The sequence below is a fragment of the Neomonachus schauinslandi genome, chromosome 4, assembly GCF_002201575.2.
Source record: "Neomonachus schauinslandi chromosome 4, ASM220157v2, whole genome shotgun sequence".
Classification (NCBI taxonomy): domain Eukaryota; kingdom Metazoa; phylum Chordata; class Mammalia; order Carnivora; family Phocidae; genus Neomonachus; species Neomonachus schauinslandi.
This window is the reverse complement of record NC_058406.1, coordinates 63,131,538-63,154,196: the sequence shown is the minus strand read 5'-3', so window position 1 is coordinate 63,154,196 and position 22,659 is coordinate 63,131,538. Positions and strand designations below refer to the sequence as shown.

General features: G+C 38.5%; 1 protein-coding gene across 1 annotated transcript in view; it reads right to left on the bottom strand.

The window, feature by feature from the left end:
- Positions 1-22,659, bottom strand: part of AK5 (adenylate kinase 5) — a 238,586-nt gene that overhangs the window by 162,556 nt on the left and 53,371 nt on the right. The window contains exon 6 of the mRNA XM_021678135.1: positions 20,832-21,023. Coding sequence (XP_021533810.1) covers positions 20,832-21,023 — 192 coding nt within the window. The remainder of the gene's footprint in view (positions 1-20,831; positions 21,024-22,659) is intronic.

The window sequence follows — 22,659 nt, the reverse complement described above, 5'->3', positions numbered from 1 at the left end:
ATACAAAGGATTATAAGAAGATATTATGAAAAATTTATGCCAACAAATTGGACAATCTAGACAAAATGGATAAATTCCTTGAAACATATAATCTTCTAACACTGAATGTGGATGGAACAGAAAATTTGAACAGACAAATTACCAGAATAAAAATGCATTAAAAAATTCCCAACAGACAAGAGTCCAAGACCAGATGGCTACACAGGTGAATTCTACCAAACATTTAAAGAAGAGTTAATACCTATTCTTCTCAAACTATTCGAAAAACAGAAGAGGAAGGAAAGATTCCAAATTCATTCTATGAGGCCAGCATTATCCTGATACCCAAACCAGACAAAGACACTACAAAAAAAGAAAACTACAAGCCAATATCTCTGATGAACATAGATGCAAAAATCCTCAAAAAAATATTAGCAAACTGAATCCCATAATACATTAAAAAACCATTCATCACAACCAAGTGGGATTTATTTCTGGGTTGTGAGGGTGGTTCAATATTCACAAATCCATGTGATACATGAAATTAACAAGAGAAAGGATACAAACTATATGATCATCTCAATAGATACAGAAAAGCATTTGACAGAGTACAACATCCATTCATGATGAAAATCCCCAACAAAGTAAGTTTAGAAGGAACATACCTCAACATACATGAAAAACCCACAGCTAACATCATACTCAATGGGGAAAAACTGCGAGCTTTTCCTCTAAGATCAGGAACAAGACAAGGATGTCCATTCTCACCACCTTTACTCAACATAGTACTAGAAATCCTAGCTGCAGCAATCTGACAAGGAAAAGAAATAAAAGGCATCCACATTGGTAAGGAAAAGGAAAACTTTCACTATTCGCAGATGACATGATACTACACATAGAAAATCCTAAAGACTCCACTAAAAATCTACTAGAACTGATAAATAAATTTAGTAGAGTTGCAGGATACAAAATTAACATACAGAAATCTGTGGCATTTCCATACACTAACAATGAAGTAGCAGAAAGAGAAATTAAGAAAACAATCCCATTTACAGTTGCACCAAAAAGAATAAAATACCTAGGGATAAACTTAACCAAGGAGGTAAAAGACCTGTACTCTGAAAATTATAAAACACTGATGAAAGAGATTGAAGACAACACAAACAATAGAAAGCTATTCCATGCTCATGTACTGGAGGAATCAACATTGTTAAAATGTCCATTCTACCCAAAGCAATCTACAGATTTAATGCAACTCCTATCAAACTACCAACAACAAAACTAGAACAAATAATTCTAAAATTTGTATGGAACCACAAAAGACTCCAAATAGCCAAAGAAATCTTGAAAAAGAGGAATGAAACTAGAAGTATCATAATCCCAGATTTCAAGATACTGACACAAAAAGAAACACATAGATCAATGGAACGGACAGAAAGCCCAGAAATAAACCGATGGTAAGAAGGTCAATTAATCTATGACAAAGAAGGCAAGAATATCCAATGGGAAAAAGACAGTGTCTTCAGCAAATGGTGTTGGGAAAACTGGACAGCTACATGCAAAAGAATGAAACCAGAGCACTTTCCTACACCGTACACAAAAATATACTAAAAATAGATTAAAGACCTAAATACCAGACCTGAAACCATAAAATTTCCTTTTTTAAAAAAGATTTTATTTATTGGGGCGCCTGGGTGGCTCAGTCAGTTAAGCGGCTGCCTTTGGCTCAGGTCATGATCCTGGGGTCTTGGGATCGAGCCCCACGTCTGGCTCCCTGCTCGGCAGAGAGCCTGCTTCTCCCTCTCCCTCTGCCTGCCACTCTGCCTACTTGTGTTCTCTCTCTATCTCTCTGTTAAATAAATAAATAAAATCTTTTGACAGAGAGACATAACAAGAGAGGGAACACAAAAAGGGGGAGTGGGAGAGGAAGAAGCAGGCTTCCCACTGAGCAGGGAGCCCGATGTGGGGCTCGATCCCAGGACCCTGGAACCATGACCTGAGCTGATGGCAGACACTTAACAACTGACCCACCCAGGCGCCCCTGAAACCATAAAATTTCTAGAAGAAGACAAAGGCAGTAATTTTTTGACATCTGTAGCAACATTTTTCTAGACAAGTCTCCTCTGGCAAGAGAAACAAAAGCAAAATTAAACTGTTAGAACTACACTAAAATAAAAAGCTTTTTCATAGTGAAGGAAATCATCAGCAGAACAAAAAGGCAACCTATTGAACAGGAGAAGATATCTACAAATAATATACCCAATAAGGGTTTAATATCTGAAATATACAAAGAACTTATACAACTCAATGCCAAAAACACCAAATAATCCAATTAAAAAATGGGCAGACAATGTGAAAAGACGTTTTTCCAAAGAATATGTATAGAGGGCCAGCAGACATGTGAAAAGATGCTCAACATCACTAATCATCAGGGAAATGCAAATCAAAACTACAATGAGATATCACCTCACACCTGTCAGAATGGCTAAAATCAAAAACACAGGAAACAACAGATGTTGGTGAGGATGTGGAGAAAGGGGAACCCTCTTGCCCTGTTGGTGGGAATGCAAACTGGTGCAGCCACTCTGGAAAAGAGTATGGAGGTTCCTCAGGAAATTAAAAAATAGAACTACCACATGATCCAGTAATACCACTACTGGGTACTTACCCAAAGAAAATGAAAACACTATATGCACCCCTATGTTTATTGCAGTCTATATAGTTCACTCATATATGAAATTTTTAAAAAATGAACAACAACAACAAAAAGAGACAAACAAAAAAACCAGACTCTTAACTCTGGAGAATAAACTGACGGTTACCAGAGGGGAGGTGGGTGGGGGGATGGGTGAAATAAGTGAAGGGGATTAAGAGCACACTTATCATGATGAGCATTGAGTCATGTATAGAAATGTTGAATCACTATATTGTACACTTGAAGATAATATAACACAGTACGTTAATTATACTTGGGGGAAAAAAAAAAAGCTTGGGCAACAGCCCCTAGCTGAAGAGAATGTTGTGTGTGAGCAACACAAGTTATAGAACATAATGTGCACCAATTGAAGTTTCCAATGTTTCTTCTCTTCTCGTCCAATTTTAAAGTAGAACTATCATTTCACAGAACATGGAGAAGAGCAGTGCCATAATGGAACTGCCTACGCATGCAATTTTAGGAAATTAATGAATTGATATTGTTAATACCAAATTCCAGGGTTTTAGGAATTCAGACTGAGTTGATGAAATGAACAGGCACCCACAAGTAAGCCACAGTCATCCAACACTGCTAACAGAGCCAAGACCGTTTCACCTGAGGCTTTAAGATCTTCTGAGACAGACAGGGATTCACTGGAGTTACTGCTGAATTCAATTGTAAGAACCAAGTCATCTTTTTGGACTTCTGTCAGAATTAGTTTGTCATGAACATATGAACTCTAAAGCCTTGGTAGAAAAGCTAAAAATAAACATATCAAGTATATGTCAAGTGATGGTGGTGTCTATATTCAGATTTTTAAGCAAAAGTTTCAACAGAGAGGAGAAAACATATCTCACATTGCACGACAATCTTGATATTTTCAGATAAAATTTTCAGCAAAGAAACAAGATTCTTTAAAAAAACAATCTATTGTTTCTCTTTTTCTTTCTTGTTCCCGAATTCGACAGCAATTGTAGAAACTGAAGCGCACTCTGTGGTATTTTCTGAGAAATCTCTCATGGTTGCTGACACCTTCAAATAACCTGTGAATTGGCAATGGTTAGAGGCCATACACAGGGGAAGGCATGGGTTTTTGAAAGGCTGAGTTTAAAACACTACCGAAAAGTACCTATCCAACTCAAATAAATGAAGTTTAACCACGTCTTATTCACACTCAACTTATTAGAACTAATTAATTCAGTCCAACTCATTAGTCAATGCATTAATTAAACAAACACATATATGTTTTCAAGTAGGCTCCACATCGCTGAGCTTGAACTCACAACCTTGAGATCAAGACCTGGGCTGAGATCAAGAGGAAGATGCTTAACCGACTGAGCCACCCAGGCACCCCTAATTAAACAAATATTTTTAAGTATTCTCTATGTATCTGGTACTGTTCTGACTGCACAGGCCGTGCTAACCTGGTTACTGAAAATGTCCTAAATCATGCTACAGCTTATACACATCCAGATTTCTTTTCTACAGACATCCTTTTAAATTTAGGGTTGTTTTGTTACTTCCTATCGGAGATCAGAAAGCCAAAAATCAATGTCTTCATTAAGTACCTCATATTAGCTAGAAATCTCAAAATAATTGCCTAAAAGTAATTGATGAACAAATGTATTCTTAAGTTTATTTTATTCTGTACTCAGTTAAATCCCTAAATTAGGGAGGTGGGACTCAGCAAGAAATTAAGATGGTTACAATAAAATTCCTTTTATTTCCCCACTCCTTCCCTGGTTGTTCCACCTCCTGATTCAGTCTTTTCTGTCCACCTATTCCAATTTCCAATCCTGAAGTTGGAATGATTATGACTTCTCTTTCAATAATCTCAAACACCTGATTACTTTTTTTGAATGAATGGAGTAACCTCCACTGTGTCCCATACCTATTCAGCCACTCCATTTCTTGTAATCACACACATCCCTAACGGATATAAACTTTTAAAAATATATTTATTGATTTATTTGAGAGATAGAGGGCATGTGAGCAGGGGCAGGGGCAAAGGGAGAGGGAGAGGGAGAGCGAGAATCTCAAGCAGACTCCCCACTGAGTGCAGAGCCCCATGTGGAGCTTGATCTCATGACCCTGAGATCATGATCTGTACCCAAATCAAGAGTCGGATACTTAACTCACTGAGCCACCCAGGAGCCCCTAAACTTTTTTTAAAAAAAGACTTATTTATTTGAGAGAGAGAGAAAGAGTACACAAGTGGGAGGGGTAGAGGGAGAGGGAGAAAGAATGTCAAGCAGACTCTGCACTGAGCAAAGGTCCCAACACAGGGCTGGATCTCACGACGCCAAGATCCCCACCCAAGCCTGAAACCAAGAGTCAGATACTTAACCAACTGTACCACCCAGGCATCCCCACCCCTAAGCTTTTTATTTTTGATAATAACCCTTTACTGTGCAGTGCTTTAATGGTACTATGTCCTCATATCTATAAGATCTGTAGGGCTGTCTGCCATGAAAATAAATGGTTCCAAATATATCTATAACTTTTCACTTAATTCATTAACTTACTTGGTGAGTTATGTTGAAACAACTATTTGTGGAAAGACTGGTGATTCAACTGACCCTGCTGTCTCTCTGCTTGGATTTTAAAGTTGCTTCACAAGCTTTAGCTCATCACAGTCCTTGCTATGTAACTTTTCCTTTCCTATCCCAATTCCTTTCAACTCTGCCATGAACGCTATCCAAATGGGAAATCAAAATAGTTACATCAGTACAATTTATGTTACATCTCATATGCCAGTGATTGATGCGTGCTAATTTTCTTCAAGCACCTTTTCAGTTACTCCCATGTTTGCAGTCAGCTCCAGATGGTTGTCGATCCTGCCCAGGAGGAGTAAAACCTTGTGTCACATGCTGTCACCATCCCTGCATCCACCCTTGTCAGATCCCTTCCGGACACTTCTTCATTCAGTGTTTTGCACACAACCACCAGCTTATACTTCTCCTTAGGTCCTTCCCTGGCTCAGGGCCTTTGAAGCCTGCCCCACCCACAAATTAGACTTTCCTCCTTAGCCTAGCCCTGCAGTGCCTTCTTCAGTTTGGTCCAGCACGTCTGTCCCCACACCCTTCTAATTCTAACAACTCCATTATATACCCTACATGCCTTGCGTCTGCTGACGTCCTCTTATAATGTCCTTCCTTCCCATTTCTGGGGAACTCTCACTCACCCCTCAAGGGCCCACGTCTCCCGTAAAGCTTTTCCTAATCCTTCCAGGAAGAAGTCACTCCCTTGTCCCTGACTCCTTCTGGCTTATTATACCTCTGTGAGTAGCACTTACCCCTTCCTGTGCTGTTCTCAAGTTATTTATGTTTATATCACTGCCTTCACACAAACTCCATGAAGGCAGATTTATCTCCACATCATCTTTGGATTCCCTACCGTGCCTCACGTGGGCCCTTGTTGGGAAAGTGCTAGCGTCTGACATGCAATAGGCCCTGGATAAAAATGTTTGAATGGATGAGTATAAAAGAACGGTCATAATGGATAAGATGAATGATAAGACTCTAAGTAGATAAGGACACGGTTTTGCCTGCAGCAAAACTGCGGCCATGGCTTTACCTTTGATTTGTACAACTCAGCCAGCGAAGAAGATAATGTGTAGGGGAGATAAACAAAAATACAAGGCTTGGGTGTTCATGGTAAAATTTCCTTCTTGTATATGTGCTCAGATGGATCACTTTTATGAATTATCTTAATGATTTTATATCTGTTCCTAGTAAAATTACTTTTTTTTTTTTACAACCTCTCCATGGAACGCACCATCAGAGTTAATTTTCTTACTTATTCTTTTCAGAGAAACAGAAATGAAGAGATTACAGCTGAATAGAGGTGCTTATCAAATGAGAAATGCCTGGAGAAAGCAGTAGTGGGCTTTCTCTTCACCATCTCAAATGAAGGGACAACACAGCAATCACAGATGCTTCCTCTGGGGCTGGTGTCCTAGGTCCGGGCTAAAGCCGCACTGCTCTGGTGGAATCCTGGGCCAGCTACGCTTTCATGAGCTTCAGTGTTCTCATTTACAAAATGGACATGGCAATGACAGGCACACCTCAGAGATACTGCAGGTTTGATTCCAGACTACCCACAATAAAGAGAAGGTTGCAATCAAGTCAGTCCAATGGAATTTTTGGTTTCTCAGTGCATATAAACGTTACGTTTACACTAACAGCAGTCTAATAAGGAGGCAATAGCATTATGTCTAAAAAACAATCTACATACCTTAATTAAAAATACTTCACTGCTAAAAAATGTTAACCATCATATGAGCTTTTAGTGAGTCGTAACATCACAGATCACCGTGACAAATAATAATGAAAATATTTGTAGTATTGCGAGAATCACCAAAATGTGACACAGAGACACAAAGTAAGCAAATGCTGTTGGAAAGATGGCACCGATAAATTTGCTTGATGCACGGTTGCCACAAACCTTCAAGTTGTAGAAAACACAGTATCTGTGAAGCGCAATAAAACGAAGTATGCCTGTGTCTGCCTCATGGAGAGTTAGTGAAGATGGATGACCTCAAACATGTGAAGCACTTTGAGTAGTACCAAGCTTATATTTAGCACTCAAAAATTATTAGCCATTGTTTTTAAGACCCCATCTATTCATAATATTTTTTTGTCTTTTCCTGACTGGCAAGTTTCTCATGCCTGTCCTTTTCCTTTTCTTTTGTTGTCCCTTCATTTCTTCCCCCCCCCCCATACTTCTCCTTTTTCCTCTTCGTCCTCTTCAGTCACTTAATTTAACTACACTGCCATCTCTCTTTAAAGATATTTATCAATTCCAACTAGTTTAGTCTTAAATAAAAAAAAAAATTAGTCTAAGAACTTTACCAAAAATATGATTTTCTTACTCAATGTCCCAATAAGTCTCAGTATAACATATTAAAGTAAATCAAGACCTAATTCTAGAAGTGTGGAATGTTCATTGACACTATTGTCACAAGTATTTTTCTGACCACAGCATCTCCTGGAAACATGACCAGCTGAAAATGTGTATGCAAGTATTGTACATTTTCCTGTCAGGAACTGTAAGGTTGAAACAAGAGTTTACAGGAAGCTGTTAGTACGAGAGGATATTCAGCTAGCAACTATCTCTGAGTTTCATTTTACTAAACAAAAATTACAAATAAAGACAAACTGTCATGAAAGCAGTCCCATAGAAACAGCACAAGCCTTAACTAAAATATTCTTAGATAGACTTGTCCATCATAGTTCTTGGAATTGGAATTTTCTTCATGTGAATCTTTCAGATGTGTTCACTTGAATATTATCTTGATTTCTCCCACATCACTTAGTTCATGGTTATCATGTCAGGCCCTACTTAAGATGATTTATAAGTCGTGCACTGGGGCTTTTTGGACTCTATTTCATGGATGTCTGAAATAATACAATCAACAGAAAAATATTTTACATTCTTTTGGAGAAGGAAGCATGTTCATTCTTTAGGTTCATCCTCATTTTTCCTGTAAACACCTACATGAAACATCACAATGAGAATACTGCCTTTACTGGTGTGGGCGCTCTTATCAGGTGCCAACAATGGATCTGTCATATGATCGGCATCAATTTCCCACTTTGAAAGGAGAGGCTTTCACTGAGTAATTTGGTTTGCTCTCTGTCTGCAGAGTGTGAACAGCACTGATACTCCCAACCTTTGGGTGTGGAGAAGTTGTGAGTTGATGCTTGCTTATTATGGAGATGGAATGACAGAAGCTGCTGCAGATTCCGTATCTGCTTGTTTGCCCCCATTGTTCTGAGGCCGATTCTGAAGCAGCCTAATTTGCTCCCAGAACAGCAGATGCTGCTTTGCTACCTGTGGGTTGCACTTTGTGAGCAAATAGCTTTATCTCTCAGTGCTTTTACTTTCCTTTCTTTTTTTTTTTTTTTTTAAAGATTTTCTTTATTTAACAGAGAGAGACACAGCGAGAGAGGGAGCACAAGTGGGGGGAGTGGGAGAGGGAGAAGCAGGCTTTCTGCCGAGCAGGGAGCCCAATGTGGGGCTCGACCCCAGAACCCTGGGATCATGACCTGAGCCGAAGGCAGACGCTTAACGACTGAGCCACCCAGGCGCCCCTTACTTTCCTTTCTATACAAAAGATCAGAGAAGGAAACTGGTATCATAGCATGTATTTTAGTTTTGAGAGCCCGCAGTAATGACAGTAATCAGAGGGCATCTGGGTGGCTCAGTCAGTTGGGTGTCGGACTCTTGATTTCGGCTCGGGTCATGATCTCAGGGTTGTGGGATTGAGCCCCATGTCAGTGCAGAGTGGGCTTGGGATTCTCCCTCTCCCTTTGCCCCTCCCCCCGGCTTGAGCATGCTTCTCCTGCCTCAAATGCATAAATAAATCTTTTAAAAAAAAATATGGGGCGCCTGGGTGGGGCAGTCGGTCAAGCGTCTGCCTTCCTCTCAGGTCATGATTTCAGGGTCCCAGCATTGAGCCCTGCATCGGGCTCCCTGCTCAGCATGGAGTCTGCTTCTCCTTCTCCCTCTGCAGCAACCCCTGCTTGTGCTCTCTTACTTTCTCTCTGTGTCAAATAAATAAATAAAATCTTTTAAAAAATGAATAAAATTTAAAAAAATAATGAAAGTAATCAGATTCACTTTTTAATTTAGTTCTGGATATTTTAAAGCCAGGATTACTAAGATCTATGCTAATAGGTAAATTAAATGTGTACTACTAGAGGAGTCCAAGATGGCAGAGGAGTAGGAGACCTTAATTTCATCTGGTCCCAGGAATTCAGCTAGATAGCTGTAAAATCATTCTGAACACCTGTAAACTCAACTGGAGATCTAAGAAAAGAATAGCTGCAACTCTACAAATAGAAAAGCGACCACTTTCTGCAAGAATGACAACACGAAAAAACTCACCTCAAAAAAGAGAACAAGAGGCAGTACTGACTGCCAGGGACCTAATCAGTATGCACATAATTAAGATGTCTGAACCAGAGTTCAGAATAATGATTATATAGATACTAGCTGGGCTTGAAAAAAGCATAGAAGACACTAGAGAATCCCTTTCTGGAGAAACAAAAGAACTAAAATTTAACCAAGTTGAAATAAAAAAGGCTATTAATGAGATGCAATAAAAAATGGAGGCTCTAGCTGCTAGGATAAATGAGGCAAAAGAGAGAATTAGTGATATAGAAGACCAAATGATGGAGAATAAAGAAGCTGAGAAAAAGAGAGATAAAAAATTACTGGATCATGAGGGGAGAATGTGAGAGATAAGTGATACCATAAAGCGAAACAATATTAGAATAATTGGGATCCCAGAAGAAGAGGAAAGAGAGAGAGGTGCAGAAGGTATATTGGAGCAAATTATAGCGGAGAACTTCCCTAATCTCGGGAACGAAACAGGCATCAAAATCCAGGAGGCACAAAGAACCCCCCTCAAAATCACTGACAATAGGTCAACATCCCGACATATAGTAGTGAAACTTGCAAATCTCACAGACAAATAGAAAATCCTGAAAGCCACTCGGGACAAGGGATCTATAACTTACAAGGGTAGAAACATTAGATTGGCAACAGACCTATCCACAGAGACCTAGCAAACCAGAAAGAACTGGCATGATATATTCAGGGTGCTAAATGAGAAAACTATTCAGCCAAGAATACTTTATCCAGCTAAGATGTCATTCAGAATAGAAGGAGAGATAAAAAACTTCCAAGATAAACAAAAACTAAAAGAATTTGTAATCACAAAACTAGCCCTACAAGAAATATTGAAAGGGGTCCTTTAAGCAAAGAGAGAGTAAAATAACATAGACCAGAAAGGAACAGGGACTATATAAAGTAACAGTCACTTTACAGATAATATAATAGTACTAAATTCATATCTTTCAATAGTTACTCTGAATGTAAATGGCCTAATGCCCCAATCAAAAGACACAGGGTATCAGATTGGATAAAAAAGCAAGACCCATCGATACGCTGTCTGCAAGAGACTCATTTTAGACCCAAAGACACCCCCAGATTTAAAGTGAGGGGGTGGAAAACCATTTATCATGTTAATGGACATCAAAAGAAAGCAGGGGTGGCAATCCTTATAACAGACAAATTAGATTTTAAACCCAAGACTGTAATAAGAGATGAGGAAAGCCACTGTAGCATACTTAAAGGGTCTATCCAACAAGAAGATCTAACAATTGTAAATATCTATGCCCCTAACATAGGATCAGCCAATTATATAAGCCAATTAGTAACAAAATCAAAGAAACACATAGACAGTAATACAGCAATAGTAGGGGACTTTAACACCCCCCCCCCCCCCCACTGCAGTGGACAGATCATCTAAGTAGAAGATCAACAAGGAAATAAGGGCTTTGAATGACACACTGGACCAGATGGACTTCACAGATATATTCAGAACATTCCATCCTTGAGCAACAGAATACACATTCTTCTCTAGTGCACATGGAATATTCTCCAGAATAGTTCACATACTGGGTCACAGATCAGGTCTCAACTGGTACCAAAAGACTGGGGTCATTCCCTGCATATTTTTGGACCACAATGCTTTGAAACTGGAACTTAAACACAAGAAGAAATTTGGAAAGAACTCAAGCACACACAGAGGCTAAAGAGCATCCTATTAAAGAATGAATGGGCCAACCAGGAAATTAGAGAAGAATTTAAAATATTCATGGAAACAAATGAAAATGAAAATACAACTGTTCAAAATCTTTGGGTTGCAGCAAAGGTGATCCCAAAAGGGAAATATATAGCAATACTAGCCTTTCTCAAGAAACAAGAAAGGTCTCAAATACACAACCTAAACTTACACCTAAAGGAGCTGGAGAAAGAACAGCAAATAAAGCCTAAACCCAGCAGAAGAAAAGAAATAATAAAGATTAGAGCAGAAATCAATGAAACAGAAACCAAAAGAACAGTAGAACAGATCAATGAAACTAGGAGCTGGTTCTTCAAAAGAATTAATAAGATTGATAAACCCCTGGCCAGACTTACCAAAAAAAAAGAGAAAGGACCCAAATAAATAAAATCATGAATGAAAGAGGAGAGATCACAACCAACACCAAAGAAATACAAACAATTATAAGAACATATTATGAGCAACTATACGCCAACAAATTAGGCAATCTGGAAGAAATGCATGCATTCCTAGAGACGTATAGACTACCAAAACTGAAACAGGAAGAAATAGAAAACCTGAACAGACCCATAACCAGTAAGGAAATTGAAGCAATAATAAAAAATCTCCCAACAAACAAGAACCCAGGGCTGGATGGCTTCCCAGGGGAATTCTACCAGACATTTATTTTTATATTATTTTTTAAAGATTTTTATTTATTTATTTGACAGAGAGAGAGAGACAGCGAGAGAGGGAACACAAGCAGGGGAAGTGGGAGAGGGAGAAGCAGGCTTCCTGAGGAGCAGGGAGCCTGATGTGGGGCTTGATCCCAGGACTCTGGGATCACGACCTGAGCCGAAGGCAGACACTTAATGACTGAGACACCCAGGTGTCTCTTTACCAAATATTTAAAGAAGAATTAATACTTATTCTTCTGAAGCTATTTCAAAAAAATAGAAATGGAAGGAAAACTTCCAAACTCTTTCTATGAGGCCAGCATTACCTTGATCCCCAAACCAGACAAAGACCCCACCAAAAAGGAGAATTACAGACCAATATCCCTGATGAACATGGATGCAAAAATTCTCACCAAAATACTAGACAATAAGATCCAACAGTACATTAAAAGGATTATTTAACATGACCAAGTGGGATTTATTCCTGGGCTGCAAGGGCGGTTCAACATCTGCAAATAAATCAATGTGATACATTACATAAATAAAAGAAAGGACAAGAACCATATGATCTTCTTGACAGCTGCAGAAAAAGCATTTGATAAAGTACAGCATTCTTTCTTGATTAAAACTCTTCACAGTGTAGGGATAAAGGGAACATATCTCCATATCACAAAAGCCATATATATGAAAAGCCCACAGCGAATATCATTCTCTATGGGGAAAAACTGAGAGCCTTTCCCCTACGATCAGGAACACAGCAGGGATGTCCACTATCACCACTGCTGCTCAACATAGTACTAGAAGTCCTAGCCTCCGCAATCAGACAATAAAAAGAAATAAAAGGCATCCGAATTGGTAAAGAAGTCAAATGCTCACTCTTTGCAGATGACATGTTACTCTATGAGGAAAACCCAAAAGACTCCACCCAAAATTACTAGAACTCATACAGGAATTCAGCAATGTGGCAGGATATAAAATCAATGCACAGAAATCAGTTGCATTCCTTCACACTAACAATGAGACAGAAGAAAGAGAGATTAAGGAGTCAATCCCATTTACAATTGCACCCAAAAGCATAAGACACCTAGGAATAAACCTAAACAAAGAGGCAAAGGATCTGTACTTAGAAAACTATAGAACACTCATTAAAGAAACAGAGGAAGACACAAAGAAATGGAAAAACATCCCATGCTCATGGATTGGAAGAACAAATATTGTTAAAATGTCTATGCCACCTAGAGCAATCTACATATTCAATGCAATCCCTGTCAAAATACCATCAACTTTTTTAACAGAGCTGGAACAAATAATCCTAAAATTTGTATGGAACAAGAAAAGACCCCAAATAGCCAAAGAAATGTTGAAAAAGCAAACCAAAACTGGTGGCATCACAATTCTGGACTTCAAGCTCTATTACAAAGCTGTAATCATCAAGATAGTATGGTATTGGCATTAAAACAGACATATAGATCAATGGAACAGAACAAAGAACCCAGAAATGTACCCTCAACTCTATGGTCAACTAATCTTCAACAAAGAAGGAAAGAATATCCAATGGAAAAAGGACAGTCTCCTCAACAAATGGTGTTAGGAAAATTGGACAGCCGCATGCAGAAGAATGAAACTGGACCATTTCCTTACACCACACACAAAAGTAGACTCAAAATGGATGAAAGACCTCAATGTGAGATAGGAATCCATCATAATCCTAGAGGAGAACACAGGCAGCAACCTCTTCAACCTTGGCTGCAGCAACTTCTTGCTAGACACATCACCAAAGGCAAGGAAACATGGGCAAAAATGAACTATTGGGACTTTATCAAGATAAAAAGCTTTTGCACAGTAAAGGAAATAGTCAACAAAACCAAAAGACAACCAAGAGAATGGGACAAGATATTGGAACGCTTGCGTGGCTCAGTAGGTTAAGTGTCTGCCTTCGGCTCGGGTCATGGTCCCAGGGTCCTGGGATCGAGTCCTGTGTCAGGCTCCTTGCTCAGGAGGAGGCCTGCTGCCCCCCTGCTTGTGCTCACTTGCTCTCTCTCTCTCTCTGACAAATAAATAAATAAAATCTTAAAAAAAAAAAAGAATGGGAGAAGATATTTGCAAATGACATATCAGATAAAGGACTAGTATCCAAAATCTATAAAGAACTTATCAAACTCAACACCCAAAGAACAAAGAATCCAATCAAGAAATGGGCAGAAGACATGAACAGACATTATTCCAAAGAAGACATCCAAATGGCCAACAGACACATGAAAAAGTGCTCAACATCACTTGGCATCAGGGAAATACAAATCAAAACCACAATGAGATACCACTTTACACCGGTCAGAATGGCTAAAATTAACAAGTCAGGAAATGACATCTGTTGGCAAGGATGTGGAGAAAGGGGAACCCTCCTACACTGTTGGTGGGAATGCAAGCTGGTGCAGCCACTCTGGAAAACAGTGTGGAGGTTCCTCAAAAAGTTGAAAATAGAGCTACCCTATGACCCAGCAATTGCACTACTGGGTATTTACCCCAAAGATACAAATGCAGCGATCTGAAGGGCTCCTGCACCCCAATATTTATAGCAGCAATGTCCACAATAGCCAAACTATGGGAAGAGCCCAGATGTCCATCGACAGATGAAACTATAAAGAAAGATGTGGCATATATATATATACAATGGAATACTACTCAGCCATTAAAAAATGAAATCTTGCCATTTGCAACGATGTGGATGGAACTAGAAGGTATTATGCTAAGCAAAATAAGTCAATCAGAGAAAAGCAATTATCATATGATCTCACTGATACGAGGAATTTGAGAAAAAAGACAGAGGATCATAGGAGAAGGGAGGGAAAAATGAAACAAGACGAAACCAGAGACAGACAAACCATAAGAGACTCTTAATCTCAGGAAACAAACTGAGGGTTGCTGGAGTGGAGGGGGGTGGGAGGGATGGGGAGGTTGGATGATGGACATTGGGGAGGGATGTGCTATGGTGAGCACTGTGAATTGTGAAGACTGATGAACCACAGATCTGTACCCCTGAAACAAATAATACATTATGTGTCAATAAAAAAAAAAAAATCATGCCATTTGCAACGACGTGGATGGAACTAGAGGGTATTATGCTAAGCGAAATAAGTCAATCAGAGAAAGACAATTATCATATGATCTCACTCATATGTGGAATTTAAGAAACAAAATAGAAGATCATAGGGGAAGAGAGGAAAAAATAAAAGAAGATGAAATCAGAGAGGGAGACAGAGCATAAGAAGCTCTTAATCATAGGAAACAAACTTAGGGTTGCTGGAGGGGTGGGGGTGGAGGGATGAAGTAACTGGGTGATGGGCATTAAGGAGGGCATGTGATGAAATGAGCACTGAGTAGTATATAAGACTGATGAATCACAGACCTGTACCTCTGAAACCAATAATACATTATATGCTAATTTAAAAAAATCTAAATACCCATTCAAAAAAATCCACAGAGATGCTACTCTCCTAAAAGAAGCGACAGTAGTTTCTCTAGGGCAGCTCTCTCTTGCTGCGTCTGCACACAGTAGGAGTCTATAAATGCTTGTTGCCCACACAGTGTGACTCCTTATAAGCTGCCCTGTATTCAAGTCAAATGAGTATTTCTCATGTTTCCTCTGGGCTCTTCACATTGAAGTTCTAACAGTATCAGGTTTCATGCCAGAAGGCACTGTCTACTCAGTTTTTTTTAAATTGAATTTAAAACAATTCAGAGGGCCATATATCCAGCACATATATACACCATTTTCACCCAAGTAAGTATGTGCCAGAATACAACTATAGCCTTTCTTATTAACCTTTGAACACTACTCCTTGACTATATTCTGTCTTACTAAACCCACCCAAAAGGAATTAACGGGCCTTTTCGTTACATGACAATGAATATTTAAACAGGATAGAATAAGTGACGCTATTTAAAGGAAATACAGCTTCATTATGTTACCTATTTACAAATTCATCAACCTCAAGTACTGAGAAGCAATGACAGAATTTTCCTCTGAGTATAATTTTAGGAGAATGGATTTGTTTGGGTAAATTGTTACGAAGTATCTTCATTGTCTTTCTTATGTTTAGGTGAGTTGCTAAACCTGCTGAGGGTTTGTGCGGTTTAGATTTCTTTTCCACCCACCCCGTGCGGCGATGTTAGTGGAAACTGTGATAATTAATGAATGGCTATGCACTCGCAGTTTAGAGGTAAGTGTACTTGTGTTTAAATGTTAGTGTTGATTCCTATGAAACTAAGTTAATCGACAAATAATTATTCAGTTCTGTCTAAATTAACTTTTACTATTCCTATTTATTTTCCCTTAGGCTACGAGTGTCTGGTGGGATGGGAACTACACAGTTTCAGTGGTGAATTTGAAATATATATTATGGGTATTCTCAAATTTGAAGGAAGTGATATAAGGGCATAAGGGGTTATCTGGGGGGCTCAGGGATAGTATCTGGTGAATTAACAATACTGTGGTTTTGACAAGGATGTGTTCTCTCTGCCAGTTCCCCAGCACTGAAGCCAGTCTGTGATGAAGTATTCCCTACTCCACTGCAAAATGAGAAAAACAAGGCAAATATTGGGAGCTTTGCTTAAAGCCAAATAGATTTATTTAGAGACTTTATTTGTAACCATGTCATCCCTAATATTTTGTGTGTGTGCTAAAAATATGCCTTTCAAACAGTGGTAATGATTATTATCTATATTGAGTAGCATTTATTCAATGCACACAAGTGTGTAACCCTTTCCCTGGTGAGTGGCATGTTTTCCTGGCTGGATCAACAGCACAGTGCATTTTGGAAAATAACAATATAAACATTACATCTTACTCTATTATTTTTCAATCATTTTAGAATACCTTTTTTCTTAAAACAACGAACAAAACTGTATGTATTTTTTAAATAGTTCATCAAATTTACTTAAGCTTGACCTGTCTTAACTAATACCATTTCTTCAATAAGTTTCATCCAACTTAGGGACGATGATTAAAACAGACTAGGGGTTTCTTTAAGTTTTAAAAATAAAGATAAAAAATTATCATTACACACACACACACACACATATGTATTACTGAGACTTTTGAAGATCCTATAGAAGGGAAATGATAGTTCAAGAGTTATATAGTTTCATCAAGTCCCAGTGCTTCAAAATGTCACAAAACAGAGCTTACTCTGTAAGACTAACTAAGCAGCTTTCTTAGTCCCAGTAATACTCAAACAAACTTCAAAACAAAACTCTTGACAAACTTGGGGAACTCACAGCACCTAACTTAACTAGAAGCACAAAACTGTAAAAGATATGATGAGCAATTACATCCGACCCTATTGTAAGTTAAAAAACAACATATAAACTTGTCTGAGAAGATTCTATGAAGTCCCTAATATCCTAGCCTTGTGATTTCATAGCATTTAATTCATGCACAGATGGCTGGATATGGATAAGTATAATAAAGGAATAAAAATGAAAAGGTCCATGTCATGGGAATCATGTCAATAAGATACAGTATTCAGATAACAGCATATTTTCCTGGCTATTTTGATTAGGTTTTCTCTTCAGTCACACTGGGTTCGTTCTTGAGTCAAATCTGCCAATAGGTAGAGTGAATGATGAAGTAAAAAAGAAAAAAAAATGAGTTGATGTTTGCTGCAATCCAATCACAGTATTCAGACGCAGCCATTTTATGGCTTGATTAGATAACCAATACAGAAGTTAAGAAAAAACACTGGGACAATTTAAAAATTGATAACAGACATTTTTAAAGAAAAAATGAATTTGGCATGATTTTGGAATTAAAATATATCTGATAGCATTTCTGCTTTTAAAGACGAGTTAAATAATAAAACGAAGATTTAAACCTAGATTTAAAACCTAGATTTAAAACCTAGATTCTTCATTTTGGATTTCCTCAATAATCTATGTGAGAAAAGGCAACAGTGAGCCCTCAGAGAGCACGGAATTGTTAGTGGTAATTGTAGGTTCCAAAAGATGGGTTGGGAGGGGAAGGGAAGAGACAGAAAGAAACACAAGAATTATAAAACAATATCAATCACTTAAATTGGCCTTACAACATTCCAGGCATTGTTATGGTATCCATTTACTCCTTATAATTACACTGAGGTAGGATGGACGATTATACCCATTTCCCAGGTCAGGCAGCTGAGTCACAGAGATGAGTAGCCCGCAGGGGGTGATGCAGGCGGTAGGTGGCGCAGCTGGAATCTGAGCCAGGCAGTGGGGCTGTATGGTGCACCCTAAACATGGCCTCTGCATTGCTACTGTCTGCCGTGCAACACACATTCTCTCATTTCACCCATACAACAACATTATGTGGTAGGTAACGTCATCTCCAATTTACAGATGGAGACCAAGTCCCAGAGCATCATGAATTTATTAAATGGCATTGGAGCATAAGATTTCAAGTGAGAGTTTCAGACTCCAAAGCCCTAGGGAAGAGAAGCACCAAGATGAAGTTTCTCAACTGGACTGAAGAGGCATGTGGTCTCCGTGGTCTTTAAGAACCTCACACCAAGATAAATGATTAATCTTACTTGTGGGTGAGAAGAGTCTGTTCTAGTCAATTCCTAACACAGTGCATGACATATGTGAGGATGCCTTGTACATTCTCCTTTGCGACAGTTACCACCTTTAATAACTCATTGTTTAGTATCTCTCTCCCCATAGACTGTAAGCTTTATTCATTTACTGGGAGCACACTATGTACCAGGCAGGTACTGTTCTAGGAATTTGTAATATGTAAGGGAATAAAATAAAGATCCTTACCTTTTGCTTATTTAGATTTGCATCCCTAGCACCTAGGATAATGTCTGGCACCCAGGGATCCTCAATAAATATTTACTAAATGAATAAATGAATCAATTAAGAGGGGCAGGGAGAAGCAACAGAAAAAAACTACAGAGGGGTTTGATCTGTTAACTCCCAGTTTTTAAATTAAAATCTTAATATGTTTTGTGATTAATAAGGATGATTGTTTTATTATTTAACTCGTCTTTAAAAGCAGCAATGCTATCAGATATATTTTAATTCCAAAATCGAACTATGATCCACGTTCTGAAGGAGTACATGTGATTCAGGATGCAGTATTTGCTCCTTTGATGGACAAAATTTTCTAATTCTCTTCCCCAGAGCCTAGCTTGTGTTTGTGTCACCACTTTTCAAAAGGTGACTTTCCAAGGCAAGTCTCCCAGTAATAAGAGGTGTTTATCCTAAAGCTTATTTGGTTTTAGCAGTGAGGTTACAGGCTGTCATCCACATTGTTATTGACTCCCTCAATTACAGGCAATGGCATTTCACCTCCATGCAAAATATTAGTAAATTAACAATCCCCACTCTGCATTCATTTGGGAAATCTGCTCTACTTGTGATGACGAACGTGACAGGCAGGGAGTAATCAGAGACACTCTGGCAATACCTTTAAGCCTTGCAAACATCAATTAAAACTCTGGCTCTGCACTTTGCAGTTGGCAGTTTCGTCTGTAGGGTAAATTTCTTTTTTCATGACACAGTGCAGAAGCATTGGTAATTTGCAAGACAAACAGGGAACAATCCCAACAAAATTAGCCAGAGAAACATCCACCCTGACTTTCTTGAATCTTTCCTATTTTCAATGTCTCTTTTAGACCATAAAATGAACTGTGGCACTGTGAACAATTTTCAGATCAGATTTACAATTCTCTGACATGACAACTTTGACTCAAAGAGCAAATTCGAATAAATATTTCTTTAGAGTGCTAAAAAGACTGCAGAGAGATTATTATTCAAGTGTCGTGACTGTCTCAGATCTAAGGGCATCTTAGTCTAATGAAGAGATTTTTTTACCCAGTAATTGCTAGGTCATAGGGGCTCTGTGGATGAGCTTCAGTAGATTTACCTAAAATTTGTTAAAAAAAAAAAATCTTATGTGAATTTTATTAAGAAAGGCATGAATTATTTTCATCAGATTGTCTACCAGGCATTGTAACCTCACTAGACAAGACTCTCTGGTCTGGTGAGAAAAACCCAAGGGCTGGGGGGAAGGTTCTGCTGAGCTCTGCCACCATCCTGCTATCATGGAGTTACTCTGATGTTGGTGTGTTCCTCCATAAAATGTTTTCATCAGATGGTCAGTGATTCCTTTGTCTCCTCTAATACTTGAATTTTTGATGTTATGGGATCATAATTTAGCTGAATCTTCACCGCTAACTTCCTGTATTCTAATAACTGTATTAAATAATGATTCAGTCTCATCTTTCGTTGGTACATTGAGTATCATTAACCATAAAACAAATTATGAAAATACTAGCATTGTGTTAATGGAGCAGAAAGATCAATGCCTTCCATTTTCAGACACTATTACTTCTTTAAGCAAGTCAAACCCTTAGGAAACTTTTTTGTGCCATCAGGACCTCATTTCTTTACGTGGTACTTTGTGATAAAACCGGACTTACAATGTAAGTCTAATAGAACACTCTATCAACTATGTGTTTTTAAACCTATCAATTTTATTAGGTTTCCAAAGACAGAAGAGTTGAGAAACTGGGCAAGTACTAAAGATTATCCAACTAATTATTTAAAAATACTTTTTTGGGGGGGGGGACTATAGAATTCTAGCCAAGGTTAAAATTTATCATTTTTTATAAAATTAAACTAAACTGAAAGTATTTTTATCATAATGACTTAATCAAGGCAAAGCAGGTAAAATTATCAATTTTTTTCCCATTGGATCTAAAACCCAAGAAAAGCCACTTTTTTTTTTTTTTTAAAGTAAAGAGGGTTTCTAAATGAGAACAGGTGAATTAGAAATCTGAAAGATTGTTCTTATACTGGACATGTAAAAGTATAGCTAACTTACTGTCATGATGAGCCCCTTTTCCTGGAAGTATTTGACCAATGGAGCAGCATTCTGCTTGAAGTTCATTAGTCTCCTTTGGGTAGCTTTCAGATTGTCGTCAGGCCGTCCCTGTTGCTCTGCGCGCTTCAGTAATCTTTCTTTGAGCCTCTGATTGGCACAAGCCAAGAATACCACCAAGTCGGGAGTACAGATCTGCGAAGAACATCAAATAAGCAGACAAGCATTTAACACACCAACCAATGCAAGTGTGGGCAGTGGCATTCGTCTCTTTTAATTCTGTTGAGGATGCCGTATCTTTGGCCCTCTATGTCTTTGCCAGGATATTTCTAGGGATACTGCTCTGTACAAGAATAGGGGGAGCCATTATTCTTATCAAGGCATACCTTGAAGTTCTTGAAGGAAATTAAAAGTGCTACTCCAGTGACACGTAAATGATAAGAAAGTGAAAGTGAAACGGGCTAATTGCTGATGCGGAGAAAGTTATGGAGAGAAGATCAAACCAGCTACAACACTCCGTTAAGCCAAAGCCAAAGCCTAAACCAGAGCAAGGCCTTAACTCTCTTCAATTCTAGGAAGGCTGAGAGAGGTGAGGAAGCTGCAGAAGGAAAGTCTGAAGCTAGCAGAGGTAAGTTCATGGGGCTTAAGGAAAGAAGCCTTCTCGTAACATGGAAGTGCAAAGGTGAAGCAGCAAGTGCTGAGGGAGAAGCTGCAGCAAGTTATCTAGCAAGTTATTTAGGTAAGATAATTAATGCTGTAGCTTACACGAAACAAGAGATTTTCAGTACGGACGAAACAGTCTTGTCCTGGAAGAAGATGCCATCTAGGTCTTTCTCAGATACAGAGAAGTCAGTGCGTGGCTTCAAAGCCTCAAAGACAGGCTTACTCTGTTTTTAGGAGCTAATGTACCTGGTGACTTTAAGTTGAAGCCAATGCTCATTTACCATCCTGAAAATTCTAGGGCCCTTAAGAACTATGCTAAATCTACTCTGCCTATGCTCTAAAAATGGAACAGCAAAGCCTGGATGATGGCACATCTGTTTAAAACATGGTTTATTGAGTATTTTAAGCCTACTGTTGAGACCTGTTGCTCAGAAAAAAGATGCCTTTCAAAATATTGTTGCTCATTAACAATGCACCTGATTACCCATGAGCTCTGATGGAAATGGACAGTGACATTAACATTGCTTTCATGGCCTGCTAACACAACATTGATTCTGCAGCCCATGCACCACATAGTAATTTCAACTTTCAAGTCTTACTAGTTAAGAAATACATTTTGTAAGGCGATAGCTGCCATAGGTAGTGATTCCTCTGATGGATCTGGGCAAAGTCAATTGATGCTGTGAAGGGTGTCGAAATGACAACAGAGGACTTAAAATGGTACATAAACGTAGTTGGTAAAGCAGCAGAACATTTTCAGAGGAATGACTCCAATTCTGAAAGAAGTTCTACTGTGGGTAAAGTGCTATCAAACAACATCTTCACCAGGAGTACATTCCATCTCAAGAAACCACCTGCTTTGCTCATCCATAGGAATCAACTCCTTAAAGTTTTATCATGAGATACAGCAATTCAGTCATATATTCAGGGCCCACTTTAATTCTAGTTCTCTTGCTATTTCCACCACATCTGCAGCTACTTCCTCCACTGAAGTCTTGAACCCCTCAAGGTCATCCATGAGGGATGCAATCAACTTCCAAACTCCTGTTAATGTTGATATTTTGACCTCTTTCCACAAATCACAAATGTTTTTTTTTTAAAGATTAACATTTTTACTAAAGTATGTATATAAGATTAGTGTTAGAATCAGCCCACTATGAAAATAAAT